At 46.6% G+C, this 19000-nt stretch overlaps 1 protein-coding gene across 1 annotated transcript in view; it reads left to right on the forward strand.

The window, feature by feature from the left end:
• Positions 1–6659: 6659 nt before the first annotated feature.
• The window catches only part of LOC125531046 (uncharacterized), a 29605-nt gene continuing 17264 nt past the window's right edge, over positions 6660–19000 (forward strand). Inside the window, exon 1 of the mRNA XM_087533587.1 lies at positions 6660–6827. Coding sequence (XP_087389713.1) covers positions 6660–6827 — 168 coding nt within the window. The remainder of the gene's footprint in view (positions 6828–19000) is intronic.

The following is a 19000-nucleotide window of genomic DNA, read 5'->3' on the forward strand; positions in this document are numbered from 1 at the left end:
AACTGGCACTTGGCACTATGTCAATAGGTTGGTACCAAAAAATAATATAAAATGACTATAAAATGATTATAAAACATTCAAAATTGATAATATAACAGCATGAAACAATCAAAAATTATAGATACGTTGGAGACGTATCAACTGTAATTTGAATAAGTAGTGACTAAAGTACGTAATGTCAGGGATGGTGCACTTCGCTAAAGGTTGTCAGTGATTGGCTGCCGAACTGGCCTGTACTGCTAGCTTCGAGACTAAGCAAGCCTTGCACTTCGTATGCGTGAGAGTACGTTTTGGGTGACACATGGTCGGATTGGTTTGGTCCTCTGTCAAAAGGTACGTAACAACCAGTTAAGGGACTCATGAGCTTTGTGTGGTACTTAAACGAGGACGTGGAACTTGCCTGCCAAACCGAAGATCATCCAGCCGAAGGCATTATGCGATGAAGGTTATCAACCTCGGCTTAGAATACAAGTTCGGGGGCAACTAATGGTGTCTTGCACTAGGGAGTCCTAGCCCGGCTGGACTAATATATGGGCCGGACCACCAGCCAATTAATGAGGAAGGACTGCAGAGGCCTTCAATGTGTGGCGACCGAAGACTTGGCGTGTACACCGAGAAGATATATTAGATTCAACATGTATCCCTAGATGGCAACCGACCATGTGTAACCCTAGATAACCTTGGTGCCTATATAAACCAGAGGGTTTAGTCCTTAGAGACCCATTCATACATTCATCATCATCATACCCCTACGGTTTAGGTCACAACTCACGATCTCGAGATAGCTCAACTCTATACTTTGATACATCCACAATTTAAGCAAGAGCAGGACATGGGGTTTTTTACCTTCATAGAGAGGGCCTGAACCTGAGTAAATATTGTGTGTTCATTCTCTTGTTACCCATCGATCCGATCTAATAGCTCGGGCCCCCCTACAGGAGGTCTGTTGGTTTTGACACCGACACCAGGGATAAAGAACACCCTGTATTTTTGAGTTTGGCCAGGGCCTAAAATGCTTTTTCGATCCACGAGCAAGATCATGCAAGAACACAAGGGAATTTTATATAGGTTCACGCCGCTATCTGAGTGTAAAACCCTGCTTCCTGTTGTTATTGATATGAACTGGGGGATCCAAGTGCTTTTGTGTTACAATTAAGGTGGTCGGGTGTGACCCGTTGTGGTGGGGTCCTAGCTAGAGTGCCCGAGCACTCCTAATACTAAGCTTTTTATTCTTCGGTGTTGGGGTTGCTTATGGGTTTTACGGTCTTGTTGCTATGTTTTTTGCCCCTCTTCTATAGACCTTAGTCCTGACGAAAACTTATTGGCGTGGACGAGCTCGGCTGCTCATGGTATCACCAGGCGTCGACTCGTTCCGGGATATGAGATGGACGCAGTATACCACGGCGCGTACACGAATTATTAAATGTGTCTGTTGGACGGGAGAGGCGACGTGTGTAGACGGACGTCCAGGACCTTGTGATGGCATTAGGCACTGTACGTACCAACGTGTGAGACGGTCGAAGACGGGCTGGGGTCGGCCCGCCAACTACATTAACTCCGCCTGCGGCACTCGCGGGCGATCTGCAAAATAAAATCATGCATCTTTTATCAGTATGGCAGAATGTACCGAGTAGTATGTGGATTTTCTAAATGACTTGCTAGACTGGAGATATATCATGTATGAAGAACTAATGATTGCTTTGATGACTCCTGTTTTTCTTTCTTTTGTATCCCAAATATAAGAGCGTCTAGATCATTAATTTAGTGATCTAAATGCTTTTATATTTATTTACATAGGGAGTATATACTTCTTTTTTACCACGAGAAACCCGTTTTTGATACTTACAAGCCAATCCCGTATATGTGTGGCCACACGCGAATCAGAGTTGTTTCTGCGATGTGGTTCTAGGCGGAGTGAACAGGGGGCATGTTTTTTACAGTAGGCCTTTTGAATTTTTGGATAGCAGACCGGTGACATAATTTTTGTCAAATCTCCCATGAAGAATGTTGATTTTCCCTGTGATTTTGTGTTTTCAGGGATTGATATATGTACGTCTGACAAACCTAGCGTAAATGTATTTTTAGCCATTATCGTTTTCCAAAATAGAAATGAGAAAAACAATTTTCTGGGTTTTGTCAGAGATCTTTATTCTTTCCGAGGTGTATAGCAACGAATCCAAGCTTAGAATGGGTCATTTTAATTTTTCGGATGGTAGACTGGTGCGATTTCTTTTAATCAAATATGAAGAATATCAGTTTTTCTTTGTTTTGTGTTATCAGGGACATTCACAAATGCCTGATGAGTGTACCGTACAGCCTTTTTTTAGCTACTAGTAGTAATGTTTTTGCAAAACATGACGGAACAAACAGATTGTTGGGTTTTGTCAGTTTTTCCCCCCTAGGGGTTAGATCATTGAGGGCATTTCTAACCAATCCCTATATCAACTTAGTGTAGTATATTTGGCTTTTTACTCCACTAAATTTGACCTAATCGATCCCCAAACCAGCTTAGTGGAGTATAATTTTTACGCCTTCCCTATCCACCGGAGTATATTTACTCCTTCTCTCTGCGGCCAATTAAAACCGGTTCTCTTCTCCCCGCCTCCTCTCCCCCCCCCCCCCTCTCGCACCGCCGTCGCCCCCCTCCCCCCACCTCTCCGATCGCCGGACTGGTGGCCGTCGGTCCCGGCCGTCGATCCACAGCGCGGATCCGCGCCGCCACGCGTGCGGGTCATCCTCCGCGGGCGCTTCATCGAGCCGTCGTCGCCGCTTGATCCACCCGCCACCATGCCCCTACTCCGGTTCGAGGACTTCCCCGTCCTCCCTCCACCATGGCCGCCGACGAGGACCAACCTCTGGGTCCGGCAGCGGCGGTGGGGGACGTGGGTGGCCGAAATCACGGATCGGGAGACCCACACCTGGCGGTGGCTCGGGAGCTTCCATACGACTAAGCTCGTGGCCATGGAGTATGATCGCTAGCAGGTCCCTACCACGGCGCGGCGGCCCGGCTCAACTCCCCCTCGGCACTGCTCCAGTCCACCTCGTCCCGCCGGAGCTGGGGGTGGTGAGCTCGGCTATGGCTCGGGAGGACCGCGAGGCGAGGGAGAGCCTCGAGGCTGAGGCCGCCGACGAGGCCTACATGCAAGAGCTCTGTCGGCATTACCCGGAGCTCGTGGAGGCGGAGCGGGTGATCTTTGCCGACGCCGGCGGCGAGGTTATCGTTATCTCCTCCTCCGACGAGGTCGAAGGCGGCGAGGATGGCGGCGCAGAGGATGTCGAGGTGGGCGGTGAGGACGAGGACATCGACATCGACGAGTGGACGAGTGTCTTCCCCAATGACGAAGACGACGGCACCGGCCCGGACCCAAATCGCGGCATACCGTACCCGACGAGGTAGGATTGACTCGACCTCACATTCGTCCGAAAGTAGTTTAGTTAAGCTTAATTTAGTTTAAATTTGTGTTTTATGTTCGGTTGTGCAAAACTACCTATGTTTACATTTGAATGGATGCTACTTTCGGTTCAAATTGCTTTGAATTTGATCAAATTGAAGTTTACTCCGTTAAGTTTAGGGGTCAACTAGAAACGACAAAAAAATAGTGGAGTGTATAATCTTCACTAAGAGTTTTACTCCATTAACATATACGGGATCAGCTAGTGATGCCCTGAGGGTAATATGTATCCTAATTGTGGCCATGGGGGAAAATCACATAGATTTGGCTTTGGATGAGATAACTAGAATGTTTTTTAGATGCCAATTCATGGCAACGTATGACACAAGTGTATTGTACTTTCGCAGTTTATGTACACTAGCAAAAGTGCCCGTGCGTTGTAACGGGAGGATTTTTTTTCATAATCTTCACTGGCGATGACCACATTTGTTCATATCTCATCGCATGATTTTGAAAATTTGTTCACAAATGCAAGAAAATGTTTCTTTTAAAAAAAATTATTCACAAATTGAAGCAATGTTCACATATTTTAAAAGATATCGTGGTTGTCAAAAAACCTTGTAATTCGAAGAATTATTTTGAATTTCAAGAAACATTTTAAAAAACATACTATAATATTCCGATCCACCCCGGCAGTTAATTCTTCAAAATCCACGCGGGTATATAGTTACAAAGACTCAGAAGCATTACTGTTTAACTACATAGCTTCGGTCATTTGTGAACATTTTTACAAATTTGAAAACATTTTTCACTATTTAGAAACATTTTAAAAAATATGAACATTTTTTTATATTGTGAACGGTTTTAAAGCATTTTCTTTTGAATGGGCGAACAATTCTAGAATAGACGAACATTTTTTTGAAATTGGGGGATTTTCTTGAATTTCATAATCTTCACTGGCGATGACCACATCTGTTCATATCTCATCGCATGATTTTGAAAATTTGTTCACAAATGCAAGAAAATGTTTCTTTTAAAAAAAATTATTCACAAATTGAAGCAATGTTCACATATTTTAAAAGATATCGTGGTTGTCAAAAAACCTTGTAATTCGAAGAATTATTTTGAATTTCAAGAAACATTTTAAAAAAACATACTATAATATTCCGATCCACCCCGGCAGTTAATTCTTCAAAATCCACGCGGGTATATAGTCACAAAGACTCAGAAGCATTACTGTTTAACTACATAGCTTCGGTCATTTGTGAACATTTTTACAAATTTGAAAACATTTTTCACTATTTAGAAACATTTTAAAAAATATGAACATTTTTTTATATTGTGAACGGTTTTAAAGCATTTTCTTTTGAATGGGCGAACAATTCTAGAATAGACGAACATTTTTTTGAAATTGGGGGATTTTCTTGAATTTCAAGATAGCGGTAGATATATAGATTTCTCAATCCCATTAATTCCATAGTCGATTCTTTCCCATATGGGCCTTGCATCAACATCCACGATCCATGCTTATCCATGCTTTGCATGTATGTTAATATCCTTCCATTCCACAATCCTTCAATCTATCCTTCCTTTAATACACCGTCACATCAGCCCACAAATCCTGCCCATGCAGGGTGCACGTCCATGATCTATTCTTGCATGTACTTGAATATCTTTCCATTGCACAATCCTCTATTCATCATTCCAAGACAGCCCATGATTCCTTTAATCAAGGGTCCTGATTGCCTATTTTAGCGATCTTGCTGATATTCAAACTCAACTGCAAACGTATATAAACTGGAAAAAGTCGGTCTAAAGAAGCGAGGTGGGACAATTTAACATGAAATATGGTTGTGGGGCTCGCTACGCATAAAAGAAGCCAGGTGAGACAATTCAACATGAAATATGATTGCACAATCCTCTATTCATCATTCCTTTAATGCATTTTTTGCAGCGATTTTGTGCTGAGTAGGCCCAGCGGTGCAACAACTGCATCAATACATATTTTTTTATCACGGCATACTTTTTTAGTGGTACATTTTTTTTTTGTACAATGATGCTTTATATACGTACGCTGGTGGAACTCACCCAGCAGCCCGAGGACCAATCCCGTTTGAAATCATATAGAAATATAATACAACCTAGTTTTAGCCACAACAATTGGTTGTCTAAGTTGATTGTTGCATTGAATCACCTATGATATGAAGTAAGAGGTCTTCTGTTCGAATCCCTGCCTAGTCCTTATTTTTTAACACATTTGTGGGGTGTCTATCCGGGACCTAGACGGGTCGCAGAGAGCAGGTTGAGGCCCAAGGGCGGGAGCAGGCTTAAGTGCGCGCTGCGAACGTGGTCCATTCGTTTTTCCTAAACGTTTTTGGTATAATTTTTAGGACGGACCATTAAAATAGTACCACCTTGAATCTATACCGGTTTTCTTAATATGTAGGTCTGTATTTTCCCAGTGATTTTGTATTGGTATCTGAGGGATGTTTGCTTTGTAGAAACAGATCCTCTTTTTCCGTGGATCCTCTCTGTAGAAACGGTTCCGTCATGCAACGTCGGATCATGTTAACTGCTGCCGTGATGGATCGTCATATCAAACGGCGGGTTCACTGGACTACTGTTCCACGCTACGTACCATCCTCCTCCCTCTAGAATCGCATTCAATGCATGGCTCCACTCGTCCTTGTTCGATTGGCACATGCAGCGGGAGCAGGCGAGCTTGTCGACTACATCGCCACTCTCTTTACGGCATCTCCAGCCGCCTCCTAGGAAGGCCTTTCCAGATGTTTTTTTTTGCGCCGGCGTCAAAAAATCGGTCCAGTTGTTCTCAGGAGCCCGATTTTTACCGGTCTGGACCGAAAACAGCGCCGGCGGACCCAGGCTGAACCCGGCGCGCTTGGGGCGCTCGGGGGCGCCGGGGCGAACTGTTTTGGCGCGAAACAGCCGCGGGCCCGCCGCGTCAGGGACACGGCTCTCTTCTTGCCCCTTCGTCGTCCTCATCGCCTCGTTTTCCGCGGCGAATCAATGCCAAAGCTGCCGCGCCGGTCAGCCTGCGCCATTGATGCCTCACGGGCGGCGCAGTGAAGACCGGATGACGCGCGTCCCTCGCCCTCCCTCGCCCGCCACGCGTACACACGGCGGCTTGCGCACGGGCGGCGCCTCGGCCTATATAAGACGCGCTCCAGCGCACTCGGCGACTCGCACTCTCTCGCCGTCGTCGTTCCTCCCTCTCCTCTCTCTCGCCGTCTCCAGTTTATCACACCCATGGCCGAGCGCTTCCCAGGCGACGGCGCGGCGGCGAACGGCTTCGGTCGCCGCCATCTTCACGAGTACGAGACTCGCCTCCTTTTCAAGGCCGAGTATCCGGTCCCGCCGGACATGCGGGTGCCCAGGGCAAGGAGGATCAGCGTCGGCGGCGTGCCGGTGCCCCCGGTACCCACCGGCGCGGCGCGGCGTGCGGAGATCGCACGCATTCACTCGTCCCTGCCGCGTGCGGCGAGGGAGGGGCCACGGTACGTCCCCGACAGCACGCTCTGGGAGCCTTATTTCCGCCGCCGTCACGCCGAGCAGCTCGAGGCCACCAACGGCGTCGTGCCCTCCGGCAGGCTCAACGCCGCCGGCCGGCGACGGTGGTGGGGCGTGCCCGGGCGCACGTTGGAGGCCGTCCTCGAGTACATCGAGGGCGGCAACACGCCGCGCCTCGAGTACCCCGCTCCCCCGTCATTCTCACGCCGCCGGGGAAGCTCCTGGACCCCGAGGCGCATGGAGACCGGGGGGTCCTCCTCCTCGTCCGACGGCTCCCCCTACCTCCACCTCCGCCCCGTCAAGCCGGAGCCCCAGGGCACGCCTGTCAGCGCGCGCACCCGCAGCTCCGGCGTCCGCATCGGCGACAACGCCTCCCCCACCAGCCGCTTCGTCCTCGTCGAGCCCAAGCCGGAGCCCGGCCTCCCCGCGGAGTACGAGGAGATAGCCCGGCGTGGCTTCTCCGACGAGAACGCCCTGCGGTGGGCGCGGGACGACTACCTCCGCGACGAGATGGTCCGGCAGCGCCGGGCCTTGGAGGAGATCGCCGCTCGCAAGCGTGGGCGCGAGGACGAGCACGGCGTCGTGGTCCTCGACAACGACGACGACGACGACGCCCCCAGACCGTCCAACCCGCCGCGCCAACCGAGGGAGGGATGCAGCAGGGACGGCGGGGGCGTCGGCGGGGGCGACGACGACAACGATGGCGGTGACTACACGCGGTTCTACAGCCTCCTCGACATGTAGAACCGCGTGGGCGGGCGGTGAGGCGGGCGGCGAGGGAGACGGCGTGGGTAGCCCGCGGTAGTTTTTCCTTTTTTTGTAAAATATGTTTAAATTTGAACGAACTCAAACATGTTTGCGATGTGTTTACGTCGAATTTAAACATTTTAAAAATCCGTGGGAGACCGCGACTGGGGGCATCACGCCTTCAGTGCACGATTTAGCGCCGGTGCGCCTTAGGGGACGATTTTTTGCCCCTTCTAGAGGGCCAACGGCTGGAGATGCCCTTAGTCCTCCTTTTATGTAAGCCTGGGGTACCACATTTGGTCTTCTAAGTACGTGTGAACATATACGTAAAATGGTAAGTGGGACGTACTACTTGATTATTACATGCTCACTAGATGAGCTGACACTACATGGTGTCGGGTGCTTGATTACCCCTGCTTGATGTGACGCGCCACATCGTCCATCTCCGGTCTTAAAACGTGCCATCTTCTGGTCGTGTCGCTCGTCCCGCTGGTCGTCGTGATGATGTACGACCCTGTAGACCTACACCGGGCTATGCGGGGTAGGATGGGCATTAAATGCTCAGTTTGTGTAGTTCGCGCAAGGGTAACTTACATCGGAGTCGCATGTCATACGGCATGGCCAATGCATAGTTCCAAGCTGATGCCCCGCATGTCATGTAGGATCGGATATCAGAAAAAATAGGTCGGATAGAAAAATGAAATCCTTTGCCGGAGACGGGTGCTTGCAGAGAAAAGGTGTGGTTCGGTGTATAAAGTTGGAAAAGTTGAAGTAAAAATTAGGAATGGATGTATAGTGAGAGTCTACTTTATATATTTTTGATGAGATCCACTAGTAGTAGCTTGCATTGGAAAAAAAATCAATATAAATGCCTTAATCTATTTTTTGTCATGAGACATATGTATCCATATGACATCATTGTATATTTCCTTATATGCTCAGGGCCTCAGCCTGTGAGTTCGTCACTGTTGGCATCATCAACCCCTTCGGTGATCTTGTGTGGTGAAACGGTGGTGGTAGTGAGAACTCCCGTGTTTTCTTGATAGATTAGAGCATAATATGGGGGTAAATCATTTCTATAACATTTTCTATCTACCTCTGATATTTTTTGAGCAGACTCATTTATTAAGGTTGTGTTTGGTTGAGTTTTTGCAGCCAACTTCTGGCTTTTTGAAGCTATAAGCTAGCTAACCAAAGGGGCAGAAAAGAGAAGCAGAAATTGCAAAAGCTAGTGCTTCCTCGTAGTGTATTTTCGCAGCAGCGAAACCCCCAACTTTAGTCGTGCACTTTTAGCTGTCCCCTGGAAGTTTAGTAGTATTTACCCACGTCTGCCACTCGCAAATGAAAAACGATTGGGCCTATTCCTCCCGAGCGAGACATCCAGCAGCACACACCACCCCTCGTTCTCCCCATCCACCCAAGCGGTAGCTAGGGTTCCTAGCCGCCGCTAGCACCGCCGCCGGCCCTCCACCGCCGCGCGCCCAGCCGCCGGCGCCGCCTCCCCGCTGCGACCTCCTCCCTCGTCCACTTCCCGCCGGACCTCTTCCCTTCGCCTCCCCGCGGCCCCTCCCCGCCGCGACCTCATCCCTCCTCCACCGCCGCCCCTCCACCGCCGCGCGCCCAGCCACCGGCGACGCCTCCTGCAACTCCAGCGCGACCTACTCCCTCCATTCTGCAAGGTACTGCACCCCTTTCCTTCCACTCCCCAACCCCCTCCCACCTCCTGTACAAGTAGAAAGAGGATGATTTTTTTGCTCGTTCATATTGTTGTGTATTTATGATGTAAAGTGGATGAAATTTTGATGGGATGATGCATATTGTATGTCATATTGTTGTATATTGATGTGCAATCGATGAAATTTTGATAGTATCGTTGCACATTGTCGTTTGTGTTGGGGAACGCGGTTGATGTAGTCGTACGTCTTCACGGCCCGACCGATCAAGCACCGAAACTACGGCACCTTCGAGTTTTAGCACACGTTCAGCTCGATGACGATCCCTAGACTCCGATCCAACAAAGTGTCGGGGAAGAGTTCCGTCAGCACGACGGCATGGTGACGATCTTGATGTTCTACCATCGCAGGGCTTCGCCTAAGCACCGCTACAATATTATCAAGGATTATGGTGGAAGGGGGCACCGCACACGGCTAAGAAAACGATCACGTGGATCAACTTGTATGTCTAGGGGTGCCCCCTGTCCCTGTATATAAAGGAGCAAGGGGAGGAGGCTGGCCGGCCCTATAGGCGCACCAAGGAGGAGTCCTCCTCCTAGTAGGAGTCCTAGTGGGGAGGGAGAAGGAAAGAGGGGGCGCCCCCCCCTCTCCTAGTCCAATTCGGACCAGGGGGAGGAGGCGCGCGGCCCACCCTGGCTGCCCTTCTCTCTCTCCACTAAGGCCCATAAGGCCCATTACTTCTCCCGGGGGTTCCGGTAACCCTCTGGTACTCCGGTTTTCTTCGAAATCACCCGGAACACTTCCGGTGTCCGAATATAGTCGTCCAATATATCAATCTTTATGTCTCGACCATTTCGAGACTCCTCCTTATGTCCGTGATCACATCCGGGACTCTGAACTAACTTCGGTACATCAAAACTCATAAACTCATAATATAACTATCATCGAAACCTTAAGCGTGCGGACCCTACGGGTTCGAGAACAATGTAGACATGACTGAGACATGTCTCCGGTCAATAATCAATAGCGGAACCTGGATGCTCATATTGGCTCCCACATATTCTACGAAGATCTTTATCGGTCAGACCGCATAACAACATACGTTGTTCCCTTTGTCATCGGTATGTTACTTGCCCGAGATTCGATCGTCGGTATCTCAATACCTAGTTCAATCTCGTTACTGGCAAGTCTCTTTACTCGTTTCGTAATACATCATCTCGCAACTAACTCATTAGTTGCAATGCTTGCAAGGCTTATGTGATGTGCAGTACGGAGAGGGCCCAGAGATACCTCTCCGACAATCGGAGTGACAAATCCTAATCTCGAAATACGCCAACCCAACATTTACCTTTGGAGACACCTGTAGAGCTCCTTTATAATCACCCAGTTACGTTGTGACGTTTGGTAGCACACAAAGTGTTCCTCCGGCAAACGGGAGTTGCATAATCTCATAGTCATAGGAACATGTATAAGTCATGAAAAAAGCAATAGCAACATACTAAACGATCGGGTGCTAAGCTAATGGAATGGGTCATGTCAATCACATCATTCTCCTAATAATGTGATCCCGTTAATCAAATAACAACACATGTCTATGGTTAGGAAACATAACCATCTTTGATTAACGAGCTAGTCAAGTAGAGGCATACTAGTGACGTTTAGTTTGTCTATGTATTCACACAAGTATTATGTTTCCGGATAATACAATTCTAGCATGAATAATAAACATTTATCACGATATAAGGAAATAAAATAATAACATTATTATTGCGTCTAGGGCATATTTCCTTCAGTCTCCCACTTGCACTTGAGTCAATAATCTAGATTACACAGTAATGATTCTTACACCCATTGAGCTTTGGTGCTGATCATGTTTTGCTCGTGGAAGAGGCTTAGTCAACGGGTCTGTAACATTCAGATCCGTATGTATCTTGCAAATCTCTATGTCTCCCACCTGGACTAGATCCCGGATGGAATTAAAGCGTCTCTTGATGTGCTTGGTTCTCTTGTGAAATCCGGATTCCTTTGCCAAGGCAATTGCACCAGTATTGTCACAAAAGATTTTCATTGGACCCGATGCACTAGGTATGACACCTAGATCGGATATGAACTCCTTCATCCAGACTCCTTCATTTGCTGCTTCCGAAGCAGCTATGTACTCCGCTTCACATGTAGATCCCGCCACAACGCTTTGTTTAGAACTGCACCAACTGACAGCTCCACCATTTAATGTAAACACGTATCCGGTTTGCGATTTAGAATCGTCCGGATCAGTGTCAAAGCTTGCATCAATGTAACCATTTACAATGAGCTCTTTGTCACCTCCATATATGAGAAACATATCCTTAGTCCTTTTCAGGTATTTCAGGATGTTCTTGACCGCTGTCAAGTGATCCACTCCTGGATTACTTTGGTACCTCCCTGCTAGACTTATAGCAAGACACACATCAGGTCTGGTATACAACATTGCATACATGATAGAGCCTATGGCTGAAGCATAGGGAACATCTTTCATTTTCTCTCTATCTTCTGCATTGGTCGGGCATTGAGTCTTACTCAATTTCACACCTTGTAACACAGGCAAGAATCCTTTCTTTGCTTGATCCATTTTGAACTTCTTCAAAATTTTGTCAAGGTATGTGCTTTGTGAAAGTCCAATTAAGCGTCTTGATCTATCTCTATAGATCTTAATGCCCAATATGTAAGCAGCTTCACCGAGGTCTTTCATTGAAAAACTCTTATTCAAGTATCCCTTTATGCTATTCAGAAATTTTATATCATTTCCGATTAGTAATATGTCATCTACATATAATATCAGAAATGCTACAGAGCTCCCACTCACTTTCTTGTAAATACAGGCTTCTCCAAAAGTCTGTACAAAACCAAATGCTTTGATCACACTATCAAAGCGTTTATTCCAACTCCGAGAAGCTTGCACCAGTCCATAAATGGATCGCTGGAGCTTGCATACTTTGTTAGCTCCCTTTGGATCAACAAAACCTTCCGGTTGCATCATATATAACTCTTCTTCCATAAATCCATTCAGGAATGCAGTTTTGACATCCATCTGCCAAATTTCATAATTATAAAATGCGGTAATTGCTAAAATGATTCAGACAGACTTAAGCATCGCTACGGGTGAGAAGGTCTCATCGTAGTCAATCCCTTGAACTTGTCGAAAACCTTTTGCGACAAGTCGAGCTTTGTAGACAGTAATATTACCGTCAGCGTCAGTCTTCTTCTTGAAGATCCATTTATTCTCAATTGCTTGCCGATCATTGGGCAAGTCAACCAAAGTCCATACTTTGTTCTCATACGTGTATCCCATCTCAGATTTCATGGCTTCAAGCCATTTTGCGGAATCTGGGCTCACCATCGCTTCTTCATAGTTCGTAGGTTCATCATGATCTAGTAGCATGACTTCGAGAATAGGATTACTGTACCACTCTGGTGCGGATCTTACTCTGGTTGATCTACGAGGTTCAATAGTATCTTGTTCTGAAGTTTCATGATCATCATCATTAGCTTCCTCACTAATTGGTGTAGGTGTCACAGGAACTGGTTTCTGTGATGTACTACTTTCCAATAAGGGAGCAGGTACAGTTACCTCGTCAAGTTCTACTTTCGTCCCACTCACTTCTTTCGAGAGAAACTCCTTCTCTAGAAAGTTTCTAAATTTAGCAACAAAAGTCTTGCCTTCGGATCTGTGATAGAAGGTGTATCCAATAGTTTCCTTTGGATATCCTATGAAGACACATTTCTCCGATTTGGGTTCGAGCTTATCAGGTTGAAGCTTTTTCACATAAGCATCGCAGCCCCAAACTTTCAGAAACGACAACTTTGGTTTCTTGCCAAACCACACTTCATAAGGCGTCGTCTCAACCGATTTTGATGGTGCCCTATTTAACGTGAATGCGGCCGTCTCTAGAGCATATCACCAAAACGATAGCGGTAAATCAGTAAGAGACATCATAGATCGCACCATATCTAGTAAAGTACGATTACGACGTTCGGACACACCATTACACTGTGGTGTTCCGGGTGGCGTGAGTTGCGAAACTATTCCGCATTGTTTCAAATGTACACCAAACTCATAACTCAAATATTCTCCTCCACGATTAGATCGTAGGAATTTTATTTTCTTGTTACGATGATTTTCAACTTCACTCTGAAATTCTTTGAACTTTTCAAATGTTTCAGACTTATGTTTCATTAAGTAGATATACCCATATCTGCTTAAGCCATCTGTGAAGGTGAGAAAATAATGATATCCGCCACGAGCCTCAACATTCATCGGACCACATACATCTGTATGTATGATTTCCAACAAATCTGTTGCTCTCTCCATAGTACCGGAGAACGGTGTTTTTGTCATCTTACCCATAAGGCACGGTTCACAAGTACCAAATGATTCATAATCAAGTGGTTCCAAAAGTCCATCAGTATGGAGTTTCTTCATGCGCTTTACACCGATATGACCCAAACGGCAGTGCCACAAATAAGTTGCACTATCATTATCAACTCTGCATCTTTTGGCTTCAACATTATGAATATGTGTGTCACTACTATCGAGATTTAATAAGAATAGACCACTCTTTAAGGGTGCATGACCATAAAAGATATTACTCATATAAATAGAACAACCATTATTCTCTGATTTAAATGAATAAACGTCTCACATCAAACAAGATCCAGATATAATGTTCATGCTTAACGCTGGCACCAAATAACAATTATTTAGGTCTAATACTAATCCCGAAGGTAGATGTAGAGGTAGCGTGCCGACTGCGATCACATCGACTTTGGAACCATTTCCCACGCGCATCGTCACCTCGTCCTTAGCCAATCTTCGCTTAATCTGTAGTCCCTGTTTCAAGTTGCAAATGTTAGCAAAAGAACTAGTATCAAATACCCAGGTGCTACTGCGAGCATTAGTAAGGTACACATCAATAACATGTATATCACATATACCTTTGTTCACCTTGCCATCCTTCTTATCCGCCAAATACTTGGGGCAGTTCCGCTTCCAGTGACCAGTCTGCTTGCAGTAGAAACACTCAGTTTCAGGCTTAGGTCCAGGTTTGGGTTTCTTCTCTTGAGTAGCAACTTGCTTGCTGTTCTTTCTGAAGTTCCCCTTCTTCTTTCCTTTGCCCTTTTTCTTGAAACTAGTGGTCTTGTTGACCATCAACACTTGATGCTCCTTCTTGATTTCTACCTCCGCAGCTTTCAGCATTGCGAAGAGCTCGGGAATAGTCTTATTCATCCCTTGCATATTATAGTTCATCACGAAGCTCTTGTAGCTTGGTGGTAGTGATTGGAGAATTCTGTCAATGACGCAATCATTTGGAAGATTAACTCCCAATTGAATCAAGTGATTATTATACCCAGACATTTTGAGTATATGCTCACTGACAGAACAGTTCTCCTCCATCTTGCAGCTATAGAACTTATTGGAGACTTCATATCTCTCAATCCGGGCATTTGCTTGAAATATTAACTTCAACTACTGGAACATCTCATATGCTCCATGACGTTCAAAACGTCGTTGAAGTCCCGATTCTAATCCGTAAAGCATGGCACACTGAACTATCGAGTAGTCATCAGCTTTGCTCTGCCAGACGTTCATACCATCTGGTGTTGCTCCAGCAGCAGGCCTGGCACCCAGCGGTGCTTCCAGGACGTAATTCTTCTGTGCAGCAATGAGGATAATCCTCAAGTTATGGACCCAGTCCGTGTAATTGCTACCAACATCTTTCAACTTTGCTTTCTCAAGGAACGCATTAAAATTCAACGGAACAACAGCATGGGCCATCTATCTACAATCAAACATAAACAAGCAAGATACTATTAGGTACTAAGTTCAAGATAAATTTAGGTTCAATTAATCATATTACTAAAGAACTCCCACTTAGATAGACATCCCTCTAATCCTCTAAGTGATTACGTGATCCAAATCAACTAAACCATGTCCGATCATCACGTGAGATGGAGTAGTTTCATTGGTGAACATCACTATGTTGATCATATCTACTATATGATTCACGCTCGACCTTTCGGTCTCCGTGTTCCGAGGCCATATCTGTATATGCTTGGCTCGTCAAGTATAACCTGAGTATTCCGCGTGTGCAACTGTTTTGCACCCGTTGTATTTGAATGTAGAGCCTATCACACCCGATCCTCACGTGGTGTCTCAGCACGAAGAACTTTCACAACGGTGCATACTCAGGGAGAACACTTCTTGATAATTAGTGAGAGATCATCTTAAAATGGTACCGCCAATCAAACCAAGATAAGATGCATAAAAGATAAACATCACATGCAATCAATATAAGTGATATGATATGGCCATCATCATCTTGTGCTTGTGATCTCCATCTTCGAAGCACCGTCGTGATCACCATCGTCACCGGCGCGACACCTTGATCACCATCGTAGCATCGTTGTCGTCTCGCCAATCTTATGCTTCCAGGACTATCGCTACCTCTTAGTGATAAAGTAAAGCATTACAGCGCAATTGCATTGCATACAATAAAGCGACAACCATATGGCTCCTGCCAGTTGCCGATAACTTGGTTACAAAACATGATCATCTCATACAATAAAATTTAGCATCATGTCTTGACCATATCACATCACAACATGCCCTGCAAAAACAAGTTAGACGTCCTCTACTTTGTTGTTGCAAGTTTTATGTGGCTGCTACAGGCTTAAGAAAGAACCAATCTTACCTACGCATCAAAACTACAACGATAGTTTGTCAAGTTGGTGCTGTTTTAACCTTCGCAAGGACCGGGCGTAGCCACACTCGGTTCAACTAAAGTTGGAGAAACTGACACCCGCTAGCCACCTTTATGCAAAGCACGTCGGGAGATCGGTCTCGCGTAAGCGTACGCGTAATGTCGGTCCGGGCCGCTTCGTCCAACAATACCGCCGAACCAAAGTATGACATGTTGGTAAGCAGTATGACTTATATCGCCCACAACTCACTTGTGTTCTACTCGTGCATATAACATCAAGACATAAAACCTAGGCTCTGAAACCACTGTTGGAGAACGTAGTAATTTCAAAAAAATTCCTATGCACACGCAAGATCATGGTGATGCATAGCAACGAGAGGGGAGAGTGTGATCTACGTACCCTTGTAGACCGACAGCGGAAGCGTTGCGCGGTTGATGTAGTCGTACGTCTTCACGGCCCGACCGATAAGCACCGAAACTATGGCACCTCCGAGTTTCAGCACACGTTCAGCTCAATGACGATCCCCGGACTCCGATCCAGCAAAGTGTCGGGGAAGAGTTCCGTCAGCACGACGGCGTGGTGACGATCTTGATGTTTTACCGTCGCAGGGCTTCGTCTAAGCACCGCTACAATATTATCGAGGATTATGGTGGAAGGGAGCACCGCACACGGCTAAGAAAACGATCACGTGGATCAACTTGTGTGTCTAGGGGTGCCTCCTGTCCCCATATATAAAGGAGCAAGGGGAGGAGGCCGGTCGGCCCTATAGGCGCGCCAAGGAGGAGTCCTCCTCCTAGTAGGAGTAGGACACCTACTAGGAGGGGGAAGGAAGTAGGGAGGGAGAAGGAAAGAGGGGGCGCCGCCCCCCTCTCCTAGTCCAATTCGGACCAGGGGGAGGAGGCGCGCGGCCCACCCTGGCTGCCCTTCTCTCTCTCCACTAAGGCCCATAAGGCCCATTACTTCTCCGGGGGGGTTCCGGTTGAAGGAAATATGCCCTAGAGGCAATAATAATGTTATTATTTTATTTCCTTATATCATGAAAAATGTTTATTATTCATGCTAGAATTGTATTATCCGGAAACATAATACTTGTGTGAATACATAGACAAACCAAACGTCACTAATATGCCTCTACTTGACTAGCTCGTTAATCGAAGATGGTTATGTTTCCTAACCATAGACATGTGTTGTCATTTGATTAATGGGATCACATCATTAAGAGAATGATGTGATTGACATGACCCATTCCATTAGCTTAGCAACCGATCGTTTAGTATGTTGCTATTGCTTTCTTCATGACTTATACATGTTCCTATGACTATGAGATTATGCAACTCCCGTTTATCGGAGGAACACTTTGTGTGCTACCAGACGTCACAACGTAACTGGGTGATTATAAAGGAGCTCTATAGGTGTCTCCAAAGGTAAATGTTGGGTTGGCGTATTTCGAGATTAGGATTTGTTACTCCGATTGTCGAAGAGGTATCTCTGGGCCCTCTCGGTAATGCACATCACATAAGCCTTGCCAACATTACAACTAATGAGTTAGTTGCGAGATGATGTATTACGAAACAAGTAAAGAGACTTGCCGGTAACGAGATTGAACTAGGTATTGAGATACCGACGATCGAATCTCGGGCAAGTAAAATACCGATGACAAAGGGAACAACGTATGTTGTTATGCGGTCTGACCGATAAAGATCTTCATAGAATATGTAGGAGCCAATTTGAGCATCCAGGTTCCGCTATTGGTTATTGACCGGAGACGTGTCTCGGTCATGTCTACATTGTTCTCGAACCCGTAGGGTCTGCACGGTTAAGGTTTCGATGACAGTTATATTATGAGTTTATGCATTTTGATGTACCGAAGTTTGTTCGGAGTCCCGGATGTGATCACGGACATGACGAGGAATCTTGAAATGGTCGAGACATAAAGATTGATATATTGGAAGCCTATATTTGGATATCGGAAGTGTTCCGGGTGAAATCGGGATTTTACCGGAGTACCGGGAGGTTACCGGAACCCCCCGGGAGGTATATGGGCCTTAGTGTGCTTTAGAGGAAGAGAGGAGAGGTGGCCAGGGCTGGGCCGCGCGCCCCTCCCCCCTAGTCCGAATAGGACAAGGAGAGGGGACGGAGGCAGGGGCACCCCTAGACACACAAGTTGATCCACGTGATCATATTCTTAGCCGTGTGCGGTGCCCCCTTCCACCATAATCCTAGATAATATTGTAGCGGTGCTTAGGCGAAGCCCTGCGATGGTAGAACATCAAGATCGTCACCACGCCGTCGTGCTGACGGAACTCCTCCCCGACACTTTGCTGGATTGGAGTCCGGGGATCGTCATCGAGCTGAACGTGTGCTAGAACTTGGAGGTGCCGTAGTTTCGGTGCTTGATCGGTCGGGCCGTGAAGACGTACGACTACATCAACCGCATTGTGCTAACGCTTCCGCTGTCGATCTACAAGGGTACGTAGATCACACTCTCCCCTCTCGTTGCTATGCATCACCATGATCTTGCGTGTGCGTAGGAATTTTTTTGAAATTACTACGTTCCCCAACAGTGGTATCAGAGCCTAGGTTTTATGTGTTGATGTTATACGCACGAGTAGAACACAAGTGAGTTGTGGGCGATATAAGTCATACTGCTTACCAGTATGTCATATTTTGGTTCGGCGGTGTTGTTGGACGAAGCGGCCCGGACCGACATTACGCGTACGCTTACGCGAGACCGGTTCTCCCGACGTGCTTTGCACAAAGGTGGCTAGCGGGTGACAGTTTCTCCAACTTTAGTTGAACCGAGTGTGGCTACGCCCAGTCCTTGCGAAGGCTAAAACAGCACCAACTTGACAAACTATCGTTGTGGTTTCGATGCATAGGTAAGATTGGTTCTTGCTTAAGCCCGTAGCAGCCACGTAAAAC

This window comes from Triticum urartu, chromosome 7A, assembly GCF_056163025.1.
Source record: "Triticum urartu cultivar PI428250 chromosome 7A, HENAU_Tu73, whole genome shotgun sequence".
In the NCBI taxonomy this organism is placed as follows: domain Eukaryota; kingdom Viridiplantae; phylum Streptophyta; class Magnoliopsida; order Poales; family Poaceae; genus Triticum; species Triticum urartu.